This window comes from Chroicocephalus ridibundus, chromosome 1 (genome assembly GCF_963924245.1).
Source record: "Chroicocephalus ridibundus chromosome 1, bChrRid1.1, whole genome shotgun sequence".
In the NCBI taxonomy this organism is placed as follows: domain Eukaryota; kingdom Metazoa; phylum Chordata; class Aves; order Charadriiformes; family Laridae; genus Chroicocephalus; species Chroicocephalus ridibundus.
Window position 1 is genome coordinate 40,285,327 of NC_086284.1, and position 24,279 is coordinate 40,309,605.

The following is a 24,279-nucleotide window of genomic DNA, read 5'->3' on the forward strand; positions in this document are numbered from 1 at the left end:
CAGCCTCAACCCTCAGGCCAGCGTCTGTCACACTGCTCATAGTCCAGGAGGCTGTCCTAGGTGGCCTGGAGGTGGTCTGTGGTTGACATCTGCTCCTAAAGGGGCCACGTTAGTTTGTTGTCCTCTTCCCCACCACCCAGCCTGCCAGGTGTCACATCAGACCTGCCTGCTGCGTGAAGGAGGTAACTAGGGTCAGGAATGCTACTTTCAGTGCTTGTAAATTGCTGTGTAGTAATTTGTTGTTATGTGTTACCATACACAAAAATCAAACCAATTAATCTTGGTTTCCCAGGCTTGCTTTGTTTAATCAGACGGGAGGATATTTACCTTCCTCTTGATCACTTGAACCTTCCTTGTATCCACAAGTTCTTGAAGACCATGAAGACCCCAAAGCCCACAGTTCAGAGTCTGCTTTGACTCACTTCTTCAGTACCTTAGAGGGCATTTCTTGGAGAAATGCTGACAAGAATTCCTCTAAACTATTTAAACATTATTTCTTTATTCTATCCCTCTCCTAGCCTATGTTTCTAAGACCTCCTTGTAAAACCATTGCCATATGTAGCTGATCACACATAATCATTTTTATGAAGACTGATGCAAAAAGAGATTAAATTTTTCAGACATCTCTGTACTGTTAGTTACTGCTCTCCTCTGATTTGAATAATCAGCCTATATTTTCCTTTGTCTTTTTCACACTTCCATTCCATTCGTAAAATCTTTCCTGGTTTCCTTTTATGTCCTTTGCTACTTGTAAACCATTCTGGAAATGACCTTTTCTGATTTTATCCCTGCATGGCTTGATGCTTCCTTAATACCCGTGCGATCAAATAAAGTGGTAGGCTCTTGCCTACTGTACTGTACTGTACTACAACTGTACTACAACTAGAGCATCGCTTTTTGCTACCATGGGCTTCGCTTCTTGCTACCATGTGGGAGTCCAGATCTAAAATCCCATCTCCATAAGATGTTAAGATGGAAGTCTTCAGCCCCAGCCTGTTGTCAGAAGCACCGAACGTCTTGATGAGTGTGATTATTGATGCTTAAAGAAAATTGTTTTGGATCACCTGGAATTTTTTTTATTTCCTACAGATACAATGTGAATTTACCATACTGTAGTAAAAATTAAAAAAAAAAAAAAGGAAAAGGAAAAGAAATAAAAGCAGCTTCCTGAGTAATCTTGGAAAGTCAACTATTAAATATGAAATAAAATAATCTTTACATTACCATTTTCTTAGAGTTGTTGTGAGCTTTTATATATTACCTTTCCAACGCATATGTGTATAGCACAACTGGAATGCAGGCGGCTCTGCAGTGAAGGGCAATAGCCAGGCAGCCTGTTGACAAGGCAGAGAAAATGTTGGTGAAGGACAACGGGGCAATCCTTCTTTTCATGAGAAAAGTGTCAGTCATTCTTTAACGTCCTTGCAGAGCAGACAAGGCCTCATTTTTTACAGTCCCATATTATCATAATGGCTCTCTGTTATACACCGAGTAGTCGCTAACAAGGCTACCCCCTGCCCTTTCTTTTTAATTACTTCCAGGTTAATGCATCGCATTTCATTCGGGTTCATTTGCCCCGGCCACATTTTTCCCTTCTGGATGCCCATTCTGGCCTCTCTGTCCCTCAAACACTGACAATATGAATATCAGTCTCAAAGCAAAAAAATATCTCTGCCTATCAGACAACTCTGTAATTTACATTTAGATTTATTTCATTTCTCAGACTCTGCAAGTTACAGAGCTGGGAACATTTTGGCCTGCAAAACCTTTTTCAAATAGCTGAAGCTGCATTCTCATCCTCTTTTCAAACCATCAGACACCAGGTGCTGACCCAGTCCCATTAACCAATTACTCACACGTCACACAATTAATCTTTCATTGCGATTCGATCAAGTTCATTCCCATCTCCATATTATTCTTTACAATCCCACTGTGTAAAACCTGCACATTTTTGTCACTGTTCATTTTGCCCTGGTCTGCGCTGCTTCAGGCTGGGAAATGAAGTGACTGTAAATGTAATTTATAGAATCATTGGCTGTATGGAAACTCTTTTCAGGCTGACCTGATACGACAGGTTGTAATCGTTTCTTTGGAACCACTCTGGTTTGTCAAGTAGACAGGCTTTTTTCTTTAAATATCCAAAATAACAGATTTGTTTGAGCAGGATTAGGTGGCGTTCGGCATTTTATTGCTGTCTTATCCTTTGTCTCTTTTGTTTCACGCAAACCCCTTTTTCTTGCAGTCTTCTGCTCATACTGAGCTTTGGAAAGAAAAGGAAGGGAATACTAGCTGGCAAAAATTAGGTACGGAAATTGAAATCTCCACCCTCACCTTCAGGTGTTTGAACTGAATTCAGTAAAAGCCTTTGCGATGGATGGGGTGCAGGAGCATGTGCTGCCTCTTCTGACAGAAATAGACCTCTCTGTTCCCATTTCCCTCCCAGTGCTCACATGCCATGGGCAGGGCTTGGCATTAGCATTACATCTGCTCGATGCAGGGCGGTCAAATATCATGGTTTCCTTCCAGAGGAAGAATAGCACGTGGGCCACACATCTCGGCATTAGCACTGGCAGATCGGCTTAGGTGTCAGGGGATTACTCTGACTACGGTATCACGAAGGAGGAGGATAAAAGGCCTCTTTTCTCAGAGGGACAAAAAATTAGAGGGCCAGAAGGGATCTTAAGAGATTGCTTACTTAATCCATCACCCTGCCACAAGGCAGGTTCAACTCTAATTATGGAAATCCTGATAGGTTCTTGACTAAGCAGTTAGAAGACGTGCAATGTGGGGACTGCACACCCTCTGCCAAGGAGGGGTGCACACAGCGGAAGCAGCATGTACAGTGGAATCACTGCCCTTCTCCACAGGGATAGAAATTTTCTTTATTTTCTGTCTGAATCACTGTCACTTCAGTTTGTCTGTGACTTTCATCCTAGCCATCAAAGGTATCAGGAACAGAACATTCCCCTTCCCTTTGTGATCCTTTTCCCTACTTTATTTTGTATCCCTCCTCATTTTTCTTTAGGAAACCAACCCCAACTCTTTCAGTCTTTCCTTGTAGGTAATTTTTTGTTGTTCCCTGATTCCTGTCCTTGCTCTTCTCAGGATTCATGTCTGGATTTATTATTGAAATACAGTGCTGGAAAACTGGACACAGCTTTCCAGGGATGTTTTACCAGGGCTGAATAAAAAGACTTGATTACTTTAAGGGTGTGTCATTTTGTACAAATATCTATAAGCCCCAGTATAATGATTACTATTTTTTGAGACAGTGTGCTGCTGTTCCCTTGTGCTTGCTTTAGTTCAACAAAAATCCTCACTACTTTTTTTTGATGTGGTTACTTACAGTTGTTTCTTTTTTTCTATTTGCACAATAGAATATTTCTGCCTACAACAGAGCACATTCTTCTAACCGGCTTCATAACCATTTGTGGCTGTTTTTGTGTAGTCCATGCTTTCCTGCAAGACACGGAGCATAGTGTGAAATGCCACGTGGATGCCAAGGTATATGACATTATAAGGTATTGCTCTATGGCTTCTCTGTCTTCTATGTTAGGTGCCATGATCACTGTTCCCTCGCCTTTTCACACCTCCTGAACCCTTAGAAGTTTTCAAGGATGGTCATTCAATGAACTGTAATAAAATTCCTGAGACCCAGCTGATTTGAAATTTTTTAACTTCTTTATGCCTTTAAAGCTCCCAACTCTTTCTTTCCCTATTCAAAAATGAGCTCTTGTCCCTTACTCTCACCTATGGACTGTGGCAGCCATTTGATCGCAGTTTCTCTTTTTAGTGAAGGCATGCAAGAGGGTTATTAAAGAGCTTTTCCTGAAGCTGCCTCTTGATAACTTTCCTTCTCCGTTGAATATTAGACCAACACCTTTCTCAATCTTTGTGTTAACTCCAGTGTTCTTACAAACCAATTTCTTGCTATCTTCCATGTTCCTTGCTTGTTGAATCTCATGATGCATTGCTTCTTTTCTTTTCTTTTTTTGTGCCTTCGGTGTTTTTCTTTTTGTCCTTAGAAGCGTGACTTAGATTTGTCACACTGTGAAATATTTCGGGCTCTCAAATCCAACTTACTCATGTTTGCATCTGACAACCTTTTCCTCTACAGGTTTATACCTATCCCTGTGGTTTGGTTTGGTTTGGTTTGGTTTGGTGGGATGCTTTTTTAGGAAATGCCATCTTTATCTCTTATTTTCTTTGGATCAGATCCACAGATGATTTTACCATCCAAATCTCTGAATTCACTTAAGTCTCCCTTACAGAACTCAAATATTTTGTTTTGTTGTTAATCTTCTGCTGGTAAGCATTATCAACCTAATTTTGTTATGCCAATTCAGTAACAAACTTGATCGTGTATCCAGTTTTCCATCATCTCCTGTTTACTTGCATTAGGATACAGTAACTGAATTGTTCTGGGGACTGATTTAACATCCTCTTTTATGGATCCTCTGGGAGTATCCTGACCTCCCCTCATTTTTAGGGCAGTCTGTTTATAGAATCATAGAATAGTTTGGGTTGGAAGGGACCTTTAAAGGTCATCTAGTCCAACCCCCCTGCAATGAGCAGGGACATCTTCCACTAGATCAGGTTGCTCAGAGCACCATCCAACCTGACTTTTAATGTTTCCAGGGATGGAGCATCTACCACCTCTCTGGGTAACGTGTTCCAGTGGTTTTGGACTCCAGAGCTGGATGCAGTACTCCAGGTGGGGTTTCCCTCCTTTCACTATTCTCTGCTAAATGCAAAAATACTCCTAAAGTTAACTTAATCCTTTCCCAACTGCTCACAGATGAGAAAGCCAACACTCCAGTGCCACCTCCAAAAGCCTACTCTGGTTTTACCCAAAACACAATTCTTGTCAGGGACAATTGGCACATGCAAGTTTTTCCACCTGCGCTCTAGTTCCTCGTAGTCACTTTTGATCTACCATGGCTGTTTCTGTCAGTATTATTAATACCATACGGATAAGCAGCACAGGGTAGCAGTTGGTGCTAACTTCCACTGGATGCCATGTCTGGTTGACAGATAGGTTCTTCTGCTGCCCTTAGGAAAGAGGCAGCAATCACCACCACTAGTCTTCTTTTTTTTTTTTCTGGAAATGATGATGAATTGCTGAGCCTTTGGAGTGTGCGGCTCTTCCTAAACTGCCGGTGATGTTGGCGTCATACCTGCAACACAAGAATTAGGGCCAGCACATGGCACCAGTAGGAGTCAGGTTCAAAATAAACAAAAGGAGATGCAGTGGGGGAGTAAAAGGGCTGAGTTCCTTGTCAAAGAGACATTTACTTGACTATACAAACAGCAGAAAGAGAGATCAGCTGGGTGCTAGACATGTTTGACAGAACTGAGTAGTTTCCATTGTACGTAACTCTTCCTGCAGTGGAGTACGTAGCCTGATAGACACAGGTAAGTCCCTGCGTTCCCCTCCAGGGATCAGGGATGGTTTGTTATTGTTGTTACATTCCCATAACAATATTCCAGTTGTCTCTGGAAAATCTCATTGTTTTTTTTTTTTGTTGTTAGCTGCCGGAATAAAGCTTTTCTGCCTTCAGTAATACAAAGATCTTCACTTTGTCTCATTGCTTTTTGTCTGGACACTGTGTGTCTGCAGCAGTCTTGGGGGATTTTGCATTTTACTTTTCCCATTATTAAAAAAAAAAACACAAAACAAAAACAAAACAAAAAAAAACACCATAAAGCATATCTACACTAGGCTATCTGATAGCAGCTGTGGCTTTCAGAGGCCGCCTGCACAAAAGTGACACTCTTCATCCTTTTGGAACATGGCATTAGACCATCCCCCTTCCCTCTCCCTGAGACGGTGTAAATCTGCCACAAAGCCAGAGGCGTTCAGTGTGTTGCTGCACCTATGATCTATGAAACCTCTTGGAATACTGTGGCAAGGGATTATGCAGTTCTGCATGTCGATATAGTTAGGTGAGACAAAGGGGAAACTGGGAGGTCACCATTCTGAGGTGTCCTTGTTTTTGCAGGCTAAAAAATTACGTTCACAGGCTTTTCTGAGGTAAAGTCTCTCAAGTCCTTTGCTGTGTAACGCTTAAGCTGTATCTTCTTTTTATTTTTATAAAGAACGTGGAGTCGTCTTATAGAACTGTAAGGAGGAGTTCAAGGAGTTGTTCTTGTCATCAGAAGCCTGAGGTGGAAATACAGCCTTGCATTGTACATTTTATACATATTATATTTAAGAGAGAATTTTCACAGCTGTAGGATATGAGATGGCAAAGGGGTTTTACAGGTGACTGCATGCGGGCGCGAAGCCGACACATTTGCAGAAGTTGCTTATTACAAATATAATCCAGGCCGTGAATAGCTTCTGTACCAGACAAAGGCTGAGTCAAGGCACAGACACCTGCAGGAGGAAGAGCAAAAGAAGAAACCTCTTTACCGTGTGATTGCTTCAAAGTTTATGCTGCCGTTTTTCCTCAACCTGCAGGGCCTGCTGCTTTGCTGATGGATTGGGTTTAAGGGGATCGTTGTTTTGCCATAGGTTTAACAAGTAAGCGATGGTGGACGGGTCGAAGGTGGGCATTTAATTTCAAGGGCTAAACTGAGCAGAAAATCCATGAGACAACAGACAACACCATAGCGCTAAGGTCCAGACTAAAACATACTCGCTATTGGATCGTGGTTAGGGCTTCAGCCTTAGGGTTATCTATCCAGCATATCATCAACTGTAAGGCCCTGGGGAAGAGAATGTCCAGTTTTGGGGTTTTTTTAGGTTCTGGAATGAAAAAAAAGTTGTGTTAATACCATTCAAGCAGAGAATTTTCTGGCAAGAGGACTCGCTTCACCTCCTCCTTTTGAGAGAGGGAGAAGCAGCCGCCGTTTGAAGTCTGGCAAGAAAGAACAAAGCACGTGAAGTTCGTGACATGATGCTGAGCAGGGGCTCCGTCTTCTCTTTTTTCTAGATTTGGGTAGCACACTAGTTTCTCTAATCATTTGCAAGTGCTCAGATTCATCTGCCCACATCTGAGCAGGTCCCCTCAGGCTCTCTTCCTAGTCAAAGGAGGGAACAGGCATGGCTGCAGACGGGTTTCTCTCTTCCCGACGTATGCAATCGAAAGAGTTCAAATTGGCCTGTTCTGTATAGGAGGAAAGCCAGGATGAGTGATAAAGGAAAGCTGGGATGAATGATAATCTCTGTTGGGGATTTTTACATCAGCAACATCTGAAGTTAGGTGAGATGAAGTCTGCACAAGAGATTGGGTATTGTTCCAGGAAAAAAAGAGCTTCCTTTTACTTTCGTTATTAACAAGAGCAATTTGTATAAAAGGCATTTTGCCCTCCATTATAGCTGGATTGTGTGCAGGGACCCTAGATTTCAGTGGCAGTGCCCTCCTGCAGCCCTCAGTCTGATGTAGCTAACAATAAGCATCTTCTTCCGTGCATGACATCTCCCAGGGAAGCATAGAGAGGTGTCATATCACAGACTTCTAGGCCTTGTTTTTATATAATTAACTGGTTTGCCACCTGAAATGTTGTAATTAAGCTTTCATGTGTAAAGCAGGAGCATATGCCACTGTCAAAAGAATGTGAATGAGACAAGTCAGGCATTTCATGTTAATTCAACTTTACTGTGATTAACTTTTTTCTACTCATTAGTGGTGACCATACGCACAAACTACCGGTGGTGACTATTGCTTGCAAAGAAACTTGACAGATTTCTTGGTAAGGTTATGTACTGCGCCATGCACTAACAACCTGACATATGTTAAAGACAGGAGTTAGTCCTGTCCAGCATGACTGATCTCAGTGATACAGAGCAGATTTCACTCGGAGATTTCTTACTCCTAGTTGGTAACGTACATCTGAGTTAGTGTTGGGTGGACAGAAGATATGTGCTAACATACTTTGTTTTTATGAGAATGCTAGAACTGTGTCAGAGTGTGAATTTCAAGTTCACAAAGTGTCTGACCCTAATAGTACTCTACGAGGGGTCATGGCATGGGCTGAGGCATTGGCCCATGGTCACCCATACTAAATAATTGTTAAACTGTCCCTGACACAACATGCTAATGGACAGTTTGTGGGGCGACACAACAGGCAGCATGGAAATGATGTGTTCTGGGATGTGGCCTTCAAAACTGCTCGCCCATTGCTTTGTCCCTCTGTTTGTTCAGGCACTAACTGGAATGCTGCCTTGTAGACCATGTGTCTTCTCTTGAAGGACATGGACCTGTTGGAGCAGGTCTAGAGGAGGGCCACGAAGATGATCAGAGGGCTGGAGCATCTCTTCTATGAGGACAGGCTGAGACAATAGGGGTTGTTCAGCCTGGAGAAGAGAAGGCTCCGGGGAGACTTTATAGCAACCTTCCAGTACCCAAGGGGGGCCTACAGGAAAGATGGAGAGGGACATTTTACAAGGGCATGTAGTGATAGGACAAAGGGTAATGGCTTCAAACTGAAAGAAGGTAGATTTAGATTAGGCATTAGGAAGAAATTCTTTACTGTGAGGGTGGTGAGACACTGGAACAGGTTGCCCAGGGAAGCTGTGGATGCCCCATCCCTGGAAGTGTTCAAGGCCAGGCTGGATGAGGCTTTGAGCAACTTGGTCTAGTGGGAGGTGTCCCTGCCTAGGGCAGGGGGGTTGGAACTAGATGATCTTTAAGGTCCCTTCCAACATAAGCCATTTTATGATTCTATGACTTAATGGCTGATTTAAGGAAAATGAGACCTGTAGACAAGGCCCATCCCTGACTCTTGCTCAACATCCTTTTCCTTCTTTGAGAAACCAGTGTGATGGCAACACATAACTGTTACTTGCGTGAAACATGATTGCAGGATCATTTTTGCTGGTTAAAATTTCAGGCAGGAATTCAACTCGCCTCTTCAGCATCACATTTATTGGGCTGGCAACTAGAAAATGATAATTATACTGACAAACTGCACAGATTGGAGCTGGAAGCAATGAGACAATAAAGCCCCACAATACCAGCTGTATAGCTGCCTCCAGGCTAGAGCCGCACTTTGAGTCATCCCATTTAGGAGCTGTCTCCAGCAGTCACTGAAGTCAACAGGAGCCTTTGATTTCTTCTCAGTGGGTGCTGGATCAGATTGCTATAGTGTCCTTTTAAAGTCTAAGAACAAGGGGGCAAAAGGCAAGTTTAGTGAGCTACATTGTATGGATAAAATAATACCACTTTAAGAAGAACCATTGCCTTTGGAAGAACATTAAATCTGCAGGGGGATAAGAGTTCAGGGCACTGCAATTACTACATAATAGTAAAATCTCATCAGCGAGCACGGACAAAGCTGATTTCTGGGGTAATGCTTGAAGTGCAGGATGGGCAAGATTTGTAAAAAAAAATAAAAAAATTAGAATTAAACCCATAACAGTTAACAGTGCAGTTTGTGTGCAAGGTGCTTGAAGTTAAAAAGGTATTACACACTCGTCTAAAACTTTACAGTGATATGAGATGCATCAGCTGTATACATGGACAATTTTTATTTTGTGGTGGTGACCTGTGCAACACGCCAATCATTTGGCAAGAAATTGCCCAAAAGTTCAGCTAGATGCATTGGTTAGTTTAGAGCATTACCCATTCCTTTCTCAAGGCCAGTCACAGAGGGGTCAGGTTGTTCTGCCAGGAAAACGTCCTAAGAGGAATATTTTATTTTACCTTTGTCAGCACATTGGAGAGGATTTTACTCGAGTCACCTTTGTATATTTTATTCATTAGGGCATGATCCTGAAAGGCTACAGTAACCCTCTGCTCGGAATGATTTTGTGCAGTCTGAGGATGATGAGTACTTGCGAGGACATGCAGGGGACCTCATAAGATTAGGTCCTTATTTTGGCCACCTGTGTTCATATATTGGACTTCTGTTCTGAGCTGAAAAATGGGACAGGTTAATTCTTTGAGACAAGGCGCTGAAACTGTGCACCGAAAGCATCCGAGTAAAAGGTACAGGATGAAGACTAGATCTTCTTGCGTTTATCTAATTAAAAGCAATTCTAATTTTATTTTAATATAGATTTGTGTATTCAGTATTAGAGATATTGGAGAGGAAAAGGGAAGCAATGATCCCACACAGCCTTTCTCAGGAAGGGCTTAATTTGTTCTTGCCTGCTGCTTTTGATGCTCTACCTAGGTGCTGTTCAATTAAAACTGGTTTTTAGTTTGTGGAAGGATTTACTGTAGCGCAGCCCTTCTGAGAAAAATAAAAACTTCTCATCTCTTTTCAGGGATTTGGTTATCAAGGAATAGAAAATTGTATTCTGGAGCTAAAGTTAATGAGAGCTCATTCTGTCCCACATGGACCAGAGTGCCCCATGTTCCCCGCAGAGCGGACAGGGAGGAAGGTCTTCTCCCTCGTCATCCTCAGGCTTCAGCAGTTAATCTGTCGTGTGGGTTTGCAGGTTGGAACCTGTTACACCTCAAGTGAAAAAAAAAATCTGTTTCTACTTCTGTTACTCTTCCCTCTGGCTCTCCACAATGCCAGTAGATTCAAGGGTAGGTGTGAAGACGGGACTCCTTTTACCTCACCGTGATGCTGCAGCATGAAATGGCGAGGTGCCACCAACTATGCGGCGGGATCATATTTTTTTCTGTCGAAGCATTTTTAATGCAGTGCCCAGGCACCTTGGAGATGAATCCATCATAATCAATTCCACTTTTAAAGGGGTGGAAAGCTCTTATCCCATTTTTCACTTCAACCCCCATTTTGTGGTTCCTCTACCTCAGGGGTTGTCTTCCAGGAGCAATGTTGATGGGTTGTGCTCCAAGATTCATTGCTGAAGAAGCTGTGCGCAGAATTGATGGGTCTTGCATTATACCGCCAAGGTGACTTGTTTGACTGGACTGCTTTGCTTTCCTATCCATTAGCAGAAAGTACTAATCATTAGTAAAAACTCCGATCAACAGACTGCATAATTGCCATTTCTGTCTTACTGGAAAGATTGTTGTTGCACTGCATGTTTTCAAGTATGTGCAACAACCTTCACATTAAAATGCCACAAATTAACCAGAGCTTTTTTACAAGAGCCTTTTTTTTTTTTTTTTTTCACTAACAGTTATAGACTGCAAAGTTTATGTGGCTTGCTTTGGACTGAAAATTTCAATTAGAGGCTGAACTATATGTAACGAGGAAGCCTAAATAATTGAGAATTAAAACTTCTGAATGTGTAGCTTGTACGGAGCCATCAGGCTTGGAGAGTTGATGTAACAGCCGTCTTCAGGAGGCATCAGGAGTATGCGCACGTTCTGCTGCCATTTTGACACCTGAACATTTTAGAAGACAAGACTTTTTTTATTATTCTTAATGTGTGGCTTTAGAAGCGTGGGGGTTTTTGTTGTGATCCCACAATTTGAGCCTGCATTTCCTGTCCGTGGCCCTCGTGGCGTTCTCCACAGCCTGAAACACTCGGAGGGCAGATTGCTGTCTGCGCTACCTTCTCTGCGTCGGCTGCCGTAGTGACCGAGAGAGGTATGACCATTTCGTGGACTTCTCTCTTGCCTCGTGCTCTTCCTTTAGCCATCAGAGCAAATGGAAGCAGGACTGACACTTGGATTTAAGACAAAAATATTCTCAGGTTTTATGGGGGTTATATTTATCTCTGTCAGACTTTTCCTTCCCTTTATTCATTCGAGGGCTTTGAGAACTAGCAGCCCAACAGCATTGCTATTCTGAGGATATTCTGATATATGTCTTCAAATAGACAAGACACCTGTGGCCATACCAACTCTGGATCACCCACCATCATTTCCTTCATGACCTTTAAAGATGTCAGATGAGACTGAGGGGGCTTTTTCCCCCCAGTTGCTTCATTCTGCACTAGATGCAATTTCAGGTCCCAGAAGTGAAATCAGGCAGCACATTCATCACCTCCGCTTCCCAGTCTCTGCACTTCTGTCTTTCCATAGTTTATTTTTCTGGCTAATATAACACAGATTTAAACACAGGGGTATATTACCTTCTCAAAATGCATAGAACTCTGGTACCAGCAGTGTAACAAGCTCATTTAGATGAAAGGAACTGTTTTCTTTTGGTGGAGTGAAATACCTTATCTGCCTCCGTTCGCGTTACGTTCAAGTGTTAACACCTCCTACAGTATATATAGGACTGACGTTGCACGCAAGCCACCTGCCCCATGTGTTTTTGGTATGTTGTCAGAAAATATTTCCCTTAATAATTTGTCGGTGAATGCCGTTGCATGGATCACAAACAGAAAAAGCTGCATTACTGAAATAAAAGTCGAGAGGGGTTTAAAATGTACTCGGCCAACGTATGAAACTTAATGGCTATCCCTGCAACTGGGAGGGAGAGAAAAATCGTGCCTGGGCCACCTCTTCTTTATTCTTCCCTGGTGTCACAGAGCGACCAGAATGCTTTATCGGCGTGGTGTGCCAGTGGGGTGTACAGCCCCGATCCCACCGCGCTTCCGGTGAAACACACAGCAGTGCAATGCAGAAAGCCTGTTTGGAATGGAAGAAAATTTTCTTGCTTCCCGTGGCAAAATAATTTCAAACAAATTGATCAAGCAGTGCCATAGTTAATTTAATAGCAGAAGGTAATTTTACAATTTCTTATGTATAGGAATTGTTGGCATAAAATTAGAGTGAAAAACGGATAAAATCTGCAATTCACCTCCTCCTTTTTATTTCACAAACTAGACAAACAGTTCCTCAAACTTTCAAGTGAAGTTATTTTTCTGCTGCGGTTCAGTTGTGTAAAACCCACACACCACATTAAAAAAAAAAACCACAAAAAAACAACCAACCAGAAAATGGTAGAGTAACGCTTTATTTTGTTCTGGAGAAAACAACATTGTCACGTAATTGCTTTTTTCTGAGCTCTTTCACTTGACCCTGGTTGCTTATTATAATGTTTTAGGTGCCATAGCTTAGGGTTTATCGACCCCTGCTTGTTGCCCATTTGTTTTATAGTTGCCGAGTATTGTAAGGCTTGGAAAGATTAGTGTAAAAATTATAATTTGGTCCTGTTCATTAGAAATGGATGTGGGAAAAAGCGTTAGCAGCAAATGTCGTCTTTTTTCAGCTTTTATTATAAAAGCCTAAAGGGCTGCAGTACCTCGAGCCGCTCGGCGTTAACTCGTTCAGTTCTGGAAACCGTGACTTTGGCTGGGCCGAGGTTTGGTTGTATGAGGTAAAACAAGGAAAATTGTGTTGGAGGAAAGCTGTTTGTAACAACTGCAGCCGGGATTATTTTTTTTTCCTAACGTGTGGTCCTTCAGTCTCCTAAGCAGTAGCGTTGCCATAATTAATGGGGAACCAATAAGTAACTACAATTTTTTCAGGTTGCTGGTCCTTTAACAACGCGCCGGCTCCAGAGGAGCGTCACATCTCCTGGCAGCCGCCGCCTCCTGCTGCCGTTGTACTATTTTCTAATAAAGTTGCTACCACCATTTTTCCTTCTGGGTTTACACAGACTAGTACGGTACCTACGGTCCATCAGCCCGGTGCCAAGCCCGGCAGCATGCAGCCGGAAGAGACTGATCCCAAACATCCATACCTTGATAAGGTCAAAACATTAGAATATTGCAGAGGAATTCAGACCGCCGCCATGAATAATACGGTGTAGGTATAAAGTAAAAAATGTTGCAGTAATCAAAATTTTTTTACCGAGTGAAATGAGAAGTCATGCAAAATGAACGTGAAGAATTGAAAAGGCGCGCTAGACCTTTACAGCCGTACTGGTGAGAGAAGCCACGGGTGTTTGTGCCTTCTGCCCGCTGCTCAGGCCGAGCAGCCGTGGAACGTACCTCGCAAGATAACTTCAAGTGCTTTTATCTGAAGGGTCACGTTTGAAGAAATCGGGAAGCTCTTTTTTATAAGGATTTAACTTTCAGGTGTGAATTACAGAGCGAGAGGGTTTTGCACGCTACATGAGACCTTCTTCAATATCTAGCACAAGTGGCATATAGCTCAGTCCCCCAGCGGAAGGAATAGACTCGATACTTACTAAAAATGGCTTACTAGCCATTAACTACCACACACCATTAAAGGCCTGCCCCAAGTATTTTTTAGACTGAATTAACTTTAAATTTTAAATGGAATAAATGAAGTAATTTTTAAACTTAATTAAAGCAATTTAGAAGCTGAATTTCGTACTTTAATAAAACCAGAAAAGCGTAGAAATAGAATACAGGCATAATACTTTCAAAGTTATTTTTACCTGAGCTCATTAGGCCATACAAGCATTTTTTGCTATCAAAAAATGTCCTGTGTATTTGTTTGCTTCTAAGGGAAGGTGAAGAAAGTTGAAATGTAGAAAGAGAATTTACTGTGTACTTCAACAAGACTGCGTACTTGAACTCTGAATACAGCAAATTATGAAGGTACAAAGAAATACTGAAGAGGAAAAAAATTACATACTGTATTTACATGGATTCTAAGAAGCTGTACAGCCTTTTTTACTCTCCTAGTTATACAAAAGGGACTGTGAATTAACTTGATGGCTGCTTGAAAGGATTAATTCAGAAACACAGTATCTTAGAAAAGACTAGGAATACATTTCTAAAAGCTCCTCAAACCGTAAGAAAAAGTAGCTCAAGATCTATAATTTTAGATGTAAATATTTATTTTTAAATCAGAAGATGCTAGGCTGCTAGTCGCATTTTGTTCACTGAGAATTTCAGTAGGTAAGGTAGTTTTGCAACTTTTCTCTGCTTGATAAACTACACAGTAGTGTCCTGAACCGTCAGTTTTGGGTTGCGGACTATTACCCACTAACTCAAATGAACAAGTTTACTGCGTTCAGGAAAATAAATTTGTACTTCCACCTTCACTTGGTAGGTCATCCCGCTCGTATTCCAGAGGCAGTTCTCTACTCCTGCCCCTTTTATTTTAACACATCCTCAGCAACTGAAGACACCCGGTGAATGGTTAGTTTTATTTTTTTTCCTTCAACATACATTTTCTTTGTGGTTGAAACACCGTTTTATTTAGTCAAGCATAACGTACTTTGCAGATAGTAATTTTTACTGCACGCTGTAAACAGGAGTAGTAAGTCTTAACAGTGGAGGTGCAGAAGTCCTTAGTGGGACAACTAGTAGCAGCTGTATTTCTAGTTAGCCACTAACGATGCATTAAGCCCCAATCCTGTGGTTACTCTATGCAATTTCAAATTACCAAAGGCGGCCCTGTGTGACAGCTTTGCATGTTGTTTGCAAGAAGAGCTGAGGAAACGACTGTCCGATAGGCTTTACCTGTATCTTTCCCTGACTTCTGTTTATAGCTCTTATATTTTTTCAGCTAAGGCGGGAAATGTAATTAGAGTGTGTAACGACAGTTACAACAGCCCTAGAAACATGAGATTGACTCCCATGACGGCTGAAAAGCCCTCCGTGCAGTAGGTATAAACAGGCCCAGTTTCCGAGTTCTAATTAACTTTATTAATGTTTAGTGCAGGAAGTACGAAGGCAACTTAAACAAGGATATAAAAAGCACTGGAGCATTGAAACACTGGTTTCATGTAACTGACTCTTATTGAAAGACATATTTTTCAGCATTTTGTAAAGAAAAACATAGTAATTTAGAAGAAAGAGATTAGATGCCTAATACACTCTTATAATAAGGAAGCTTTAAATAACGGAGCAAAGATACTAATAGTAGCTTCCTGGTTGGTAACATAGGTAGTCATTCTTTATGATGTGCAATTAATAAATACGATAGCAAACACCTAACACTGTACAATGACAGTGAGATAACAGAGATGCAATTATGTGCAGGATTCCTATTGTGCCAGCAAATAAGACTTTACGGGCTACTGGAAAATGAGTTTGTGAAAAACCAATTGCAAAAATCTTTTCCATTACATGTTCCTTTTATAGAAACATATTAACTCACATGTGAAAAGATAAAAAATTACACTGGTAAGTAACTGTGGAGACATTTTCCCCCACTGTGGACACAATTGCAAAACCTTGCAATCATAGAAATTGTATATATTATTTTGATACAATAATCATAACTAAGCTTAATATAACTAAGCAGCAATATATTAATCACACATAAAGTATATTATTTGCATAGATTTTTTGCTTACTGTCCATGGATTTCCATTTTGTAAATACATATATAATTCAGCAAGCTTTGGTGCTCTCTGATGAACTCAAAGTGGAACATGGCTGATTTATACGATACATATTTCCTATTATTGTAATTGCAAAGGATGCTATAATAATACTTTTTAGGTGCTAAAATCTCTTAAGTATAGCAATGGCAGTAGAAAATATAAGAATACCCTTTCCGCTATCTACTGACCCTTATTCCCAGGCATGATGATTTAACAATATTTAAAAGACACTCCTATTTTGAGAAGGTCTCAAAGCGTGTGGTCAGCTGTTTGTCCACTAAAAGGATTATGCTGTGGAATAAATGTAGTATCTGTTTCTTCTGGTATTTTTTGTATGCTCAGTAGGTAAAAACATGTAACAAGAATCATCTTGCAGTCATGCAAAACTATAGTATCATTTTGTACAGTCTTGCAAACAGTTTAGAAATAGAGTATTCATCTATAGAGAAGTTGGGAACTCAGAAGTATGTAATGTCAATAATAGAAAATTAGTGGTGTATCTTTAAAGATGTAGGCTATTAGAGTTTGGTTTTAAGCTTTGATTTAATCCTTTACATGATTATTCTATAGTGCTCGCAGTCTTGCCAGGAGAGCTTCTACTTCTGGAATGGCTTCTCCCTTAGAGGGAGACCCGATACGATCTATTTTCTTTTCTTTGTTGCCTTCTCCATGACAGGCTTCCTTTCTCCCAAGAGCCTTGTTCCACGCCGTAGAAGAACTTGTTTCCACATCATAAGTAACTTCTTTGGTGACTGGGCATCTTGTCAAGTTTGAACTGATACTGTGGTGCGAACACGACTTCTCTAGTTGTCCTTTCTGGTTCTCTGCAGAAGATAAAACAAATAAACCTTGTTTTACTATTAAAGTACTCAGTTTCAATATTTTGTAATACAAAAAGACCTCTTGATCAGACAAAATTTTACATGCAGATGATGTACTAGAAGGAGTAATGATTACCAAGGAGGCAAGACAAAAAATATTATCACTTCAAAGGCAGTAGGCTTGGTCCCTTGGAAGTGATACAGACGTTACATGACTTCATTAGATTAGCATCCATATTTCCTACAAAATCACACATAGAACCTGACAGCATCCTGACTCCTTTCTTACCGGAGTCAAAGAGAAAAGAGAGTACTCAGCACTTTCCAGTGTCTTCCAAAGTTTTATCTGGGTAATTACATTTTCTACTTATTTTTTAAATTGTTCAAATTTTAAAATGTATTTAAAAATCTATTTCGATTTAATTATCCATCGTCATAATTTTTCTTTCCTTTGTGATCTTTTAGGCAGCTAAGTAATTTTCAGAATTTGCATAACCTGCTCCTTTTTGCTGAACATCACTGGCATTGACTGTCACAAGAAGTTCCACTCGACTTCCAAGAGCTTTGCTGGATTGATGTGTATTAATAGACAGATTTCTTTTCTTGTCCCCACCCCCCTCCTCCACCCCCTGCAGCCGAGTGACTGTTCTCAAAACCAGCATATCAGGCGGGCCCTCTCATAGATCTCAAACTTTTTAAAAACAGGCATACTCAATATTCATGTAACCTTGAGCGAGGCTTGAAAACGGCTTCAACAAACTTGACATGACATTTAAAGTTTTTTGGTTATTCGCTGAAAGATGTTCCATCATCCCAATAGTAATGACTTTGGAGCACAGGCAGTCACTCATGACAGTGTGTTTTATGTGAGTGCTGAAAATTCCTACCGAAAACAGCTTGTACATTAAAAGGCAGCTGCTGAAGATATTTACTGCACTGTCATTCCCTGACCAGGGGCTCTTGGTGATGGATGAGGATTTTACACACTTTCTTGGACAATCTCAGCAAATTTTCTAAGTACGATCACCTTTTGGCAAGAGGAGGAAAATAAATACCTTCTTCCTATCATTTTCTAAATCAGATAAACAATCCTTAATTGAAAATTGATAACAGGCGAATTTTGCACTTAGGTGAAAAATCTAATTTCTATTTTATACTATGGAAAATAATTTGACCCTGAAGATGCAGCAGCACTCATCTCAAGTTTTCCTGAATCACAGAAGGCCAAAGACTGGGTACGAACACATCTTTATAGTTACATATAATAAACCCATTATATTTAATTAAAACATCCCTGGTATGTACGCTTTTAAATATCTCATTCTATTTAAATGTTTATATTTATTGATTCTGAACATGTATTTGCAGGCTGATAAAAGCATGCCACCTATATCAATATACAAAATACTAGCTGCACCATTGCCCTTTTTGTTCACATTCAGTTTAGGGGTAGTGGGAAAAATATCGGGTGTTTTGAAAATCAATACATTTTTTTTTAAGTAGAAAAAAGCATGTTGTCATATAATCAGAGATTAAGTATAGGTGTTGGACTTTAAAAAAGGCAAAAATAAATTAGGCAATGAAAGTAAGCTTCCCAAGTGTACCAACATCCAAATATTAACTACTTTGCAGTTTAGTGGATTCTTCACCCCAAAATACTCAGGCACGAGGAATTAATTAGGTATGATGAACTAGACTGAATAACAGAGGTGGTGAACACTTATGAACTGAGGCCTCAAAGTAAAAATCCAGCAATATTTTCCCCAGTTTCTCATAGTGTGCAAGGGGCAGAATAAGGTGCCTTAGAGTGAGATTTAGAACAGTAAAGAGTCTAAGCAGGGAACTGCTGCAAGTTAGCTATCAAGAAGGAGCAGATGTTGGGATCTAACTAAACTCTTGTCCCGCTTTGAAACTCAGGTAACTGATTTAGCCTTGCAGAAAGGTGTGTCCCATAACTTGCTGCCTACGATCTGGAACTGTTGCGTGGGAATAGTGACCAAGTAAAGCTGACTACAGCTGTGTCTTTTTTCCCCCCTGAAAAGAGCAGCAATCACGTTGATATTTGTGACTTTCGAGGCACAGACTAATAAGTGGAGCGTTCAACTTGAAGGACCAGAGTCCTTCCCTTCAGTCTGAGGGGTCCTGCAACAATGGGAAAAGGGATTAGGAAAGTGGCTTAATCACTGGCCAGTTTAAGTGAGTAGTCCTTGTTTCACCAGTTGTAACTCCTGTGCAGTGAAGATGCCACGATTCACCAGAAAAACCACAGTGTCATGTTCTTAATACATAAATGCCTTACTCTAGCGAATAATTGCACTTGCTAAGTAATGAGAACACTTTGGTCTCAGCCATGTACAAAAAATACTGAGCAGCTAGTGTCAGCTAAAAATAAAAAAAAAATATTCGAACACACATATTTTATCTAAACCCAGTTTTATCATCTCAAAGTTGCTGTTTCAGCTGCTTCCTAAACCAGGCGGCATCTTCACCCTGTGTGTTCTTTCAGTCAAGGAGGAACGTCTCCGTATAGCATTGCTGTGCCTAAGTGGATGTCCAGTATGAGTAGATATGTCGGTGGGCAGTTCCCTGTTTAGTAAACCGGCTGTTGTGAATCCCACCCAGAAACACCAAACTTTGCTCAGCCTGGTTCAGAAAGCACACATATTACTTACAGTCCTAGATTTTACTTAATTAAATAGGCACCTAAAGAAGTAACTGCTGTAACACTTGAGATATATATGCTGCTGGTGGCATTCTTCTTATCAGAGTGAAAGATCACAGTTTAAAATTAGTTAGGTACTAGCACGGTAAAAAGGAGAAAGTCTCGCTAATTCCTTAGAAATATTAATGACTACCCTGCCAATTTTTTTTTATTTTTTTTTTCATAAAGCAGGAATTAATTTGTGTTAACCTCAAACTCTTCAACACCCTGCACTGCTTCGCACACTGATTCAAAGCTTGGATGCGTTGGTGATTTGGCACCCCATCCATGCCACAGTCATGTCTTTGGACCGTTACCACAATTCTCTCGAATCCTACGCCATAGTAACAAAACTGAAGAAGTGCATTTTCAACCCATAACTGTTGAGGTAGGTGATTTAACAAAGCCAGTGCACCTTGCATACAAATTAAAAACTGTTATAAGCAGTTTTAAACCGGTTATAAGCGGGAATTGGATCTGTTCCTGAAGACATTATTGATATGGCTGCCTGCAACAGCAAGGACATGGCTCAGTGACACTGGCCACCGTTTTAATCCTATGTCACTAGAACAAGGGTACCCACAGAAAATCCACAACCATACACATACGAACAGCTTTTTCTACACTACTTTGAACCATTACATCATGGACGTACATAAATTTGGTTAGCGCTTTTGGCAGCAAACTATATTTGAAAGAAATTGCAGAACAAAATAAATATATTTACACACTTACACACCTTGGATCAAATACACTTTTAAAGAATTGAATACAATAAAGTCATAGAAGGCTAGAAGAAAACTATAATGGAAAGGCACTTCTGCATGAAGTCTTGTAAAGAAGAAAGCTTACATTTCTGCAGATGCACTATTTGTCCACCTACTGTAGCAAGGTGTACCTTCCGGCAGTAGCAAGAAAAAAGAAATCAGACATTAAAAATCACTGGAGAAAGACAGAACTTACTAATTTGCTGTATATATTGGAAGTAGTGGAGATAAATTTCTAATGCTTGGTCACTTTTTGCAATCAAAAACTGCCATTCACCTGTATCATAACAATCATTACACAGATGAAAAAAAAGCAAAAATTTTGAATTCACGTTTAAGTTTTCTAAACGCGGGGGCGAGAAGACATTTACCCATAATAGTTTTGACTTCCCTGCTACTGATGCTTCCAGGCACGGTTTAGGCAGAGATTGCTTGGCACATTACTAAAGTCTCAGTGTCCGGATTCCAGGACGGTTAAATCTTTTTCTTGCCCTTGTTCAGTATCTAACTCTTGTGGGTCCTTCAGACCTATTAAAATTCCGTTTTCACAGATATGAATTTCCTGAACATTGCTGTTAATCAAAAACATTTCAAAATCATATTCACATAACCTAGAGCCAAATAGCTACTATCATCTAGACACAAGTCTTTTAAAATTACTTTGATTAACAGCAATGCTCAGGAAATTCAGTTGACAGAAAATTGTGCTTAATAGCTTTCCACAGTTTAAACAGTGTCCTAGCATAGAATAACTTACAATGATATGCTTATAATCTATTAAAGGCTACATTCTTTATATTCAGAAAAAGGAAATTGCGCACTAGCATGTGAACAGAAAAAAATCAGCAGTATGAGACCTTCCTGCTGTGAACCTGGGGAAGCAAAATATGATCAGTTGGAGATTTTTAAATCCTGCATAATATTATTATGTATTACCTTTAACAGAGAACAAAAATGACTGCAAGAGACTCACTAAAGTAGACATACAGATTTTTTTAAAAATTACTAATAAATATTTTTTTAAAAAGGACTTTGAAAAGCTTTATTTCATTGCATAGTTTCCTCATAAAAGTCTTGATACTAAGGACATATTGAGTTTCTATGTAAATACTTGTATACCGATTGAAAAATAAAGTTGCAAATACAATAAGGAGAACTGCATTACATGGCATTATATGCTTGTATTACAGTCATACATCTCAATGTGGAGCATGACAAAATTGTAACATAAGAAAGAACAATTGCAGTTACAACCTCATTACATCTTTTACCAAGTTAACAGTGAAAAATGCTCAAAACCCCAGTGGAATATTTCCAATCTCCCTGGCTTGTGCTCCATGCGCTACATCGTATTCCTGAAGCAGTGTCTATGCTAAGAATTTTCTTAAGCCCACGCATACTCACCAAGCTTACCACCAATGCAAATTATTTTTATATTGTGAGTGATGACTTGCCTGTGATAGAAGATATTATGAGGGCACGCCCCCACGCCAAATGGTTTTGGCTTGGTAAAAGTTAACAGCCCTATCCATAATCCTCATCACTGCCTCCCCAGTGGAGAGGCAAAGTTTGCCTCTGGTTCCCTGCACCCAACGTATGCAACTGAAAATCAGGGAAAAGCCACCACACCATGTTGGTGCTGCGCTCACGTCGCTCCCCAGCACAAGAGCAGGGCAAAGAGCACGTGCTTGTGACAGCAGTGCAGTGCGCTGATTCTGGAAGCAGCTGTGCAGCATTCCGACAAGCGGGAATGCTCGCAGCAATCCAGCCTCCGTTTAGAAATCCTGTCCATCTTCCACAAATTACACTGACCACACCATTGAGCATGTCCCGATGCGACCTTGCCATGTGTGTTTAGACCATGGTCACATACCATGGACCTTGTGAGGATACCAGTGTACATCCTCATATGCGCCCCCATCTGAATAAACAGAAGCCCTTGAGAAGTTGGTCTGGAGATGTTCCTAAAGGATTCTTTTGCCAATACCAAAATATAAAGCATCGCCAGTGCTTTGCTGAAAAAATAATGAAAAGAGTGAAACAGTTTCTAAGCATGAACTACTTTTTCTGATGTAAATCAGACAATACTGGTTTATGTTTCAGCTGGTTGAGACTGACTTAGACACAGTTGTATTTTGAAAGGCTGAATACGACCACAGCTGGCAGGCATTTTGAGGACCTCTGTTTTTAAGTTCAGGACAAGGAGGAGGTTCTGAATTCCCACTTCAGCTGTGTCTAGCTTCAACTCTAAATCTGTATTGGATGTAGGTAGCAAAGCAATGGTAGCAAGGGGTCTGCAGGGGTGGCCTCTATGAGGAGAGGTCAGGGGCTGCCCCGTGCTGGACACAGTTCCAGATGGCTCCAAAGGACCCACCACAGGGCACGGCTGAGCCCATCATCCCCTTGTGCCATTCGTTCACTCACTGACGGGACTGAGCATCACCTGCGGTGATAACAAGGGGGCAAAAGAGTGGTCTGGAGTGAAGCCAAGTCTGAGAAAGCAGGAGGAGTGTATTTTCCCTAAGTGTTTTGATGCTTTTTTTGGTTTTGTTTCCCAATACCCAAATCAGTAGTTTTTTATATATATGTGTATATATATATAAATGGGCAATAAATTAATTTTCCCCAAGTTGAGACTGTTTTGCTCTTGACAGTAACTGGTAAGTTACTGTCTTTATCTTGATGCATGAGCATTCCTGCTCCTGTTTTTCCTATTCCCCTCCCCACCCCACCAAAGGGGGGACGGAATGAGCAGCTGGGTGGGAGTTCGGCTGCCACCTGAGGCCAACACACTAGAATAGCTTAGAGATGCGAGGACTCCATCTGTCTTTTAGCATTCCCTATTTTAATTTTCCAATTAAAAAACCCCACCAATTCTGAAAGTTGTCATTTTGAACTTCAAGATTACAAACTCTTGGCTTTTTACTATCAAAAACGTCAACAGGAAAATCGTTAATTCTTGTTTTCCTCTCAAATAACAAATGAGGTTCTTCTTTCCTGCACTGACCCCTCCATTTGTATTAGAGTTTAGGATATTGGACAGTTGCAAGCCCTGATTTTTTTCAGGCACCCATCTTTCCTTAATGTCTTTTATACAGGCCAAAGTTGGCCCTCTGAAATCCATTCCCAGACCTTGGCATTACTGTTGGAACATCACGACACCTTATTATCTTTCTTAAAAGCCTGTCTTACCAACCAAAAGCAAAATTTAGACATAATATGAAAGACCGCTATAGCTAGAAGGTCCATGTCTATTACATAACATCACTCATAAAAAATGGCATAGCTCCTTGGTGGATAGTATAATGGAAAATACTTAAAATACTTTTTAGTGCCACTTTTTATTAGTTTCATATTTTTCAACAATTTCTATGACTGACAAGGGTAGGATTGGAGAATATCCCTGAAATGTTAAAGGAGTGATATGTGTTGTTACGACTTTTTCCAGTTATACCCTGCAGCCCCAGCCCTAACACCTAAAGGAGCGGTAGCTGTACTTGAATGATCTTTGCTTGATAAGTAATTTCTTACACCCTAGTATTTCATGCTAAATGCTCCCAACTTGACTAATCTAAAGCAGACAATAATTAATGAGGCATGGAAAAGTGTTACTGATTTTTGAAACGTTTAAAAAAATATTGTCATGCACATTTCATTTAATAGTTGCTGCTGTTCTTGAGTGTTGTGTTAAAAATGTGCAAAACACAAGGAATAAACAATCAGTAAGCTCAATTTAGATGAGACAAAGTCTTCAGAAACAGTGAATATAGGTTTTTTTCGTTCATTTCAAAGGCAAGAAGAGAGTATGTCAGCACTAAGTAAGGCTAGAATAGAGAAGTTATAGAAACTAAATTTCAAAGAAAATCAATTACAAACTGTGAGCAAACTAATTTGTTATGAGAGGAACTACACTGGACCAGCT

The 24,279-nt window shown here is 40.5% G+C and overlaps 1 protein-coding gene across 1 annotated transcript in view; it reads right to left on the reverse strand.

Annotated features, from left to right (window-relative positions):
* Positions 1–16,031: 16,031 nt before the first annotated feature.
* Positions 16,032–24,279, reverse strand: part of DIAPH3 (diaphanous related formin 3) — a 244,406-nt gene continuing 236,158 nt past the window's right edge. Inside the window, exon 29 of the mRNA XM_063343720.1 lies at positions 16,032–16,892. Within this exon, the coding sequence (XP_063199790.1) occupies positions 16,633–16,892 (260 nt within the window). The 3' untranslated portion in view covers positions 16,032–16,632. The remainder of the gene's footprint in view (positions 16,893–24,279) is intronic.